The sequence below is a fragment of the Odocoileus virginianus genome, chromosome 3, assembly GCF_023699985.2.
Source record: "Odocoileus virginianus isolate 20LAN1187 ecotype Illinois chromosome 3, Ovbor_1.2, whole genome shotgun sequence".
NCBI classification, from domain to species: domain Eukaryota; kingdom Metazoa; phylum Chordata; class Mammalia; order Artiodactyla; family Cervidae; genus Odocoileus; species Odocoileus virginianus.
This window is the reverse complement of record NC_069676.1, coordinates 267,781-273,780: the sequence shown is the minus strand read 5'-3', so window position 1 is coordinate 273,780 and position 6,000 is coordinate 267,781. Positions and strand designations below refer to the sequence as shown.

At 54.9% G+C, this 6,000-nt stretch overlaps 1 protein-coding gene across 5 annotated transcripts in view; it reads left to right on the top strand.

Annotated features, from left to right (window-relative positions):
- The first annotated feature begins 1,590 nt into the window (after positions 1 to 1,590).
- FLT4 (fms related receptor tyrosine kinase 4) overlaps positions 1,591 to 6,000 on the top strand; it is a 94,450-nt gene continuing 90,040 nt past the window's right edge. For 4 of the 5 annotated variants that reach the window (XM_070460453.1, XM_070460446.1, XM_070460436.1 and 1 more), the window contains exon 1: positions 1,591 to 1,728. In XM_070460453.1, coding sequence (XP_070316554.1) covers positions 1,662 to 1,728 — 67 coding nt within the window. In that variant the 5' untranslated portion in view covers positions 1,591 to 1,661. The remainder of the gene's footprint in view (positions 1,729 to 6,000) is intronic. The other variant, XM_070460430.1, reaches the window with a different exon arrangement.

Below are 6,000 nucleotides of genomic sequence, written 5' to 3'. Positions count from 1 at the left end.
AAGAAACATATAAAAGCATGTTTGTAGCACCAAAAGTTGGAAACTGGTACAACTGAAACTTCCATCAACAGTTGGCGCACAAATGAACTATACTGTATCACACAGAAGACCATGCATCAATGAAAATGAGTGAAGTATTGGTCTTCAGTGAAGCATAGGGCTGCCCTGGTGGCTCAGTCTGTGAAGGATCTGCCTGCAATGCAGGAGACCTAGGTTCAATCCCGGGGTCAGGAAGATCCCCTAGAGAAGGAAATGGCAACCCACTCCAGTATTCTTGCCTGGAGAATTCCATGGATAGAGGAACCTGGTGGGCTACAGTCCTTGGGGTCACAAAGAGTCAGACAAGACTGACTAACACTCACTTTTTCATAGGTCTTCATAGCAATATACATGAATTTCACAAAAGATGCTGAGCAAAAGATTGCGCAATTAATCCATTTAAATAAGGTTAAAAAACAAGCAAAACATATCTGGGAAATAAAATGATAAAGAAAAGCAGGGAAATGATAAAGCCAGGATTGGGGGTTTAAGGAGGAGAAAGGGAGAACTTCTGGAAAGCTCATGCCATTTTATATTCTTTAATCTGTGGGACTGAAACAGAAGTGTTTGCTTTAAAATTTGCATTTATAATACATTGATACATAGTTTCAATATATTAAAACTAAAAACAAAAGTTGAAAGAAAATCAACATATGGTTGAGGAAAAGAATCTAACTTCATTTATTTGGTTGCCCACACATTATTTATTAAATCATCCATATATGATTACAACTTAAAGTCCATTCTTTCTTGCATTAGAGATTTAGCAGCAATTGTTTTCAACAATGGTTTTGACAAGGGTGAATGTGTGGTAGGGCGGAGGGATAGCAAAAGTGTGATTATGAAAGCAGGAGAGGGAGACAGTCATGCTCATGGGCTTTGTTTTTAAATAGGAAAATTCTAGAAACATAACTGAAAAGAGAAAGGAAGTCTATGAAAGGCTTGCCAAGTCAGAGAGCAAACTGTCACCTGATGAAAGGACTTATGAATGAGCTCAGAGCAAAACTATTTGGAGGAAATCTAAAGAGGACATGGCTGCAGGATGGAGGTTAGTTATACTGGGTGCCTGGCCCAAGGGTACAGTCTCCATCTACACCACGTAAGGGGTAAGATAAAGTTTACTGTATGGTCTCAAAGATTTGATATATTGCTATTTTAAATTATATTGCTTTCTTCTTTTTCCTACTTTAAACACAGCATTTATTAACTGAAGAATATTACAGAAAAATACGTGCTGCCACATTTTGACCAATCTTGGCGGCTGGGTTCATGCCCTTTTTCAACGCACAGTGGCCAGCCTGATGGGTTGTGGTTGACTCGGAAGTGGGGCGCGGACCAGCCTTCCCGCCCACCAGCACCGTCACATCTCTACGGCAGTCTCCTAAGCTAGAGGGCGAGGGCTGCTTTTCGATTCCAAGACCCCCCGGCGGGAGCCCTGCCCCGGCCGCAGCCTGGCCCCGCCCCGGCCCCGCCCCGGCCCCGCCCCGCCCGGCCGCAGCCCCGCCCCGGCCCCGCCCCGCCCCGGCCGCAGCCCCGCCCCGGCCCCGCCTGAGCGGGGCCTGGCGCCCACACTCAAGCGAGAGCTGCGGTCGCTAGTTTGATCCGCGCCACCGCGGCCGGAGATGCAGTGGGGTGCCGCGCTGTGCCTGCGCCTGTGGCTCTGCCTCGGACTGCTCGACAACGAGCGTGGTGAGCCCTCCGCCTGCCCCAGTGCGCAGCTGCCACGAGCGGGGACGCTTTCCTTGGGCAAATGGTGGGACTGCAGGGACGCGAGACCGGTCGGGGGACGGGGCCCGCGGGACCCTTGGACGAGGGGAGACAGGGTTGAGAGCCAGGAATTCAGATCCCGGAAGGAGCACAGAGAGTCGGGCCGGGCTTGCCGGGATGAAGAAAGGGAGAGGACGGGCCGTGGGGCAGCCCCGCAGCGTAGAGATGGGTTCTCGGCTTCACTCCACGGTCTCTGGTTCCGCTCCCTTAGACCTGGGCCCCTTCGCGCTGCATCCTCAACCTGAATCCTTCACTTGCTTACACGCTTTTCTGAGAAGTCGGAGCATCGCACTGCTCTATCCTGCGATCCGCGCGCACTGAGGTTGTCCCCCAGCGCAGAGGTTGAAGTCCCCGCCGGGTCGTAGTCCCGGGTGCGCACTTCCCCGCGACTCTAGTCCGCGCTCGAGATCAGTACTCCTGAGGGAACTCTGGTTGCTGTTCACGTTCCCCAGGCCAAGGACTGCTGGGGCAAAAGCTCGGGGTGGAGGAGACAGGAGTAGTCTGGGAGGACTGGGTGCAGGTGTTGGAATTGAGGCTAGTCTTGAGTCAGCAGCTTGTAAGTGATCAGCATGGCAGGAGAACAAGACCGGCCCTCCCGTATTTGAGAGTTAGCACCCTGGACAGCCAAGCTAAGGATCATAGGCAGGGTATGCAAGGGAGGGTCTCCAACACAGGAGAGGCAGCGTGGGGACATGTGACGGGAACATGACTCAAGGTTGCCCACGAGGGGTTGGAGGGAAGATAATTTGGGGGATGAGGGAGGGATGGCTGTTTGGAGATGTCAGGGGTAAAGCATCAGGAATGAGAGGCAGATGAGCTGGAAGCCCACGAGAGATCTAGTGACCCTGAAGGTCAGAGGGTGGAGGACCGATCATGGGTCCCCAGTGTTTGAGGGAGAAATGGATACCTCTATTTTTAAACACTGTTGGCTTTGAATACTGGCTTTACATGTTTCAGTTCTTTTAATCCTCACAAGGAAGTGTTAGAACCTTTTTACAAATGGGAACACTTGGACCAAGGACAGGGGTAACTTCCCACAAAGTCCTCAGGAAGCCAGTAGTAAAGGCCGTGTTCAACCCAGGTCTTTGGGATACCAGAACCTCCTCCTCTGTGTCTATATGGGCTGAAGGGCTGGGGAGAGTGGAGTGAAGGGAAGTGTGGGTGAACCCAGGGGGAGGAGGACGGAAGCAGGCATCTTCTGGCCTCCAAGTCAGGGCAGGTCTGAGCAGAGGGGCTGCCTCTTGGCCCTCCTTGGCTCCCCTGCACTCTTCCCAGGACCAAGCTTTCACAGGTGCCATGGTTGAACTTCAGGGCTGAGGAGTGGGAGGTCCCACCTTGAGAAGACATCCGGCAGACAGTGGGTATAGTGTCCAAGGCTCAGGAGAGAGGCTGAAGAGGAACCTAGCTGTCCCAGGATGGGACCCTCTTCCCCAAGGAGGGGACCAGAGAGCGAGAGGCTTCCAGGGAGACAGAAAACATCCAACATGCAGGGTGTAAGGAAAACCAGGAGAGGCTCACATCCTGGTGCTCTTGAGTAGAGTGGAAGGTGGCAGACAGAGGGGGGAGAAGTCAGTCTTGCAGTGAGTACAGGTGATTCTTACCAAAGTTGGGCAGTAAGGGAGAAGAGAGAGAATGAAGCTAAGGGGCCCGTGGAGGGGGATGGCCTTGGCTGGACCAGGGCATGGCTGGTAAGGAGATAACCCATGGAGAGCAGACCATTGCCACAGTCCCTGAGCCTTATATTTGTGCCACCCATTTTTGGACTGAAGAGGACCTGAGAAGCCCCTAGACTGATGTGGGTGCTGGAGCAGAAGCACAGACATTCCAGTGCTGCCAGTTGTCAGCGCAGCCACAGTGGGAGGCCACGTGCTGGCAGGTAAGCCAGCCTGGCCCTGAAGTTGACCCTCAGAGATGTGGTGCTTGTCCCAGAGCTGGCTCCTTCCTAGCTCTACCCCTAAATTACTTGCTGTATTGCCTGGACCCCTCTCTTCCTCTCCTTGTGCCTCAGTTTCCCATGCATAGCACTGCAACAAGCTGGCAAGCTCTGATGGGCTGTGCTTGGGGCTGGACTTTTTACCCCAGTCATGTCCCTCTAGAGAAGGTAGATGGCACCTCCCACAGGCTTTATCTCTTGGGGCTTAGACTCTAGAGAGGCTGTTTGTGCCTCTGAACAGTGGGCAGTCAGCCCAGGGACAGATGGGGAAGGAGACAATTGCCGGGAAGCTTGGTTGGCCTGCTTTAAGGATCCTGGCTCCTGCCACGGCTGAGACACACATGACCATCCCAGCTCTCACTGTCCCTGCTCCTTGGCCCTGAGCCAGAGCCAGGTGTGGACAGAGGTGTGGGAGTGGGGCGGGCATGTGAGTCAGTGCAGGCAGAGCACTGGCCTTAGCTTGGTACTCTGAGTACTCACACAGGTGTGTCACACACCCAGCACGCCGGAGGCCCTGGCTCGGTGTGGCCAAAGAACTCTGCCGCCCCACAGCAGTGTCCACGCGACCAGGCGCCAGGCTGGGCATGAGGCGCAACAAGGGGACTGTCTGGCCATCTCCTTGCTGTGCCATCCCCACCCTGACCCGCAGGCAGTGGCAGGCAGCCTAACTAGGGAAGGGGACTGCAGTCCTGTGCAAGGTGAAAGCTACAGTATCTGCTCAGGGTAGCGAAGGGAAGATTTGGACCAAGTCCAGCCTGCAGGACCTTCTCAAGTGTCAGACTTGCAAGGACACAAACATAACATCATAGCCCGGGGTGATAGTGCTCAGTGACCCCAGTGAGGTCCAGCTGGTGGTGTGGGTTCCACTGCTTCCAGCTTGGAGCTTCCTGGAAGGGTCTGCAGACTCCAGGGAAGGGGTTCCAAGTAGGACAAAGACTGCCTTAAAGGCCCAGAGACAGAAAAGTCAGATGGTGATCAAATGAGGCAAGAGTCCTGGGGGCAGGGCAATGGGGTGGAAGAGACAGGAAATGGAAATGCAGGAGCTAGCGGCACACCTGGAAAGAGTGGGTGTGAGCAGGGAGCCACATGGTCAGACTCCCCTGACGGCATCGCCAGAGGGGCAAGAGCAGATGCAAGGCCACAACAAGGAGGCTGCGGGTGCACCCAGGAGATACTCCCGGGAAGGAGTCAGCAGGTGATGGTGGAGAGACAGAGATGAGTGCCAGTCTCTGGCTGAAGTGGCAGAATAGATCATGAAATTGTTTACCAGATGGGGACCCTGAGAAGAGGAGGAGATGGGGAAAGACGAGGCATTCCACTGGGGAGGCAGGGCCTCCAGTCAAAGGCAGGAAGGAAGAAAGTTGGGAGTGTGATATGATAGAGGGAAGTCAGGGAATCCAGGAAAATTAAGCGGGGGCTCAGTCGTGAGGGGAAGTTTTTTCCTACATCTAGCTTACACCCCTCCTGCTGCCATATTGGTGCTTCCCCCACTATGCAAACTTCTCTCCACTAGGACCGCGTCTGTGCCCCACAGTCCTGAGATATCCCTTGGCGAAGAGGGGTGGATAGGGAGACGAGTCCAGAGATTTCCACACTCCTTGCACGGACCCCTGAGCAAGACATGGCCAACGTGTCCAGCTGGAGCCAGGCATTCCTGAGTTTCGATCCTTTTCAGACACTGGCTTCCTCTGGGATCTCCGTTTTCCGGTCACACTGAAGGGAGAAGTCTGGGAGCAGGAAGATGCAGGCTTTGGGACTGGCTGCCACCGAGGCTGGGTGTGGCCCGAAACAGGCGCAGCCCTGCCTGGCTCCAGTATCCCAGGCCACCCCCATCTGCGAGGGCTGGATGGGGTGCGGGTGGCCCTGTGAGCACGCACAAGTCAGGGTGGCAAGTGGGGGAGCCCCGCCACGTGGCCAGTGAGGTCAGCATGGGTTCATGGGAAAGGACTTGCCGGCCACAGGAGAGGACATCCTGCCTGCGTTCCCTCTTCCTGCAGCAGGAGCCCGTGGCCCAGATTTAGCAGCACTGGGGGGCCACCTCTGAGCCAGCTGGGCTGTCTGATAACACTGCCCGTCCTGCCGCCACAGAGCAGAGCCCTGACCCCAGAAAGGCCGGGGCAACTGCCTGGTAAAGCTGGCTGCACCCATGACGGCTGCACGGGGAGCCCTGCACCTACTTGGGTGCTCTCCCCCCATCTCACCCCTTGTGGGTACTCAAGCAGCCCACAGTCCCACTCAGCCTCTCCAGCACTCCCTGCTTC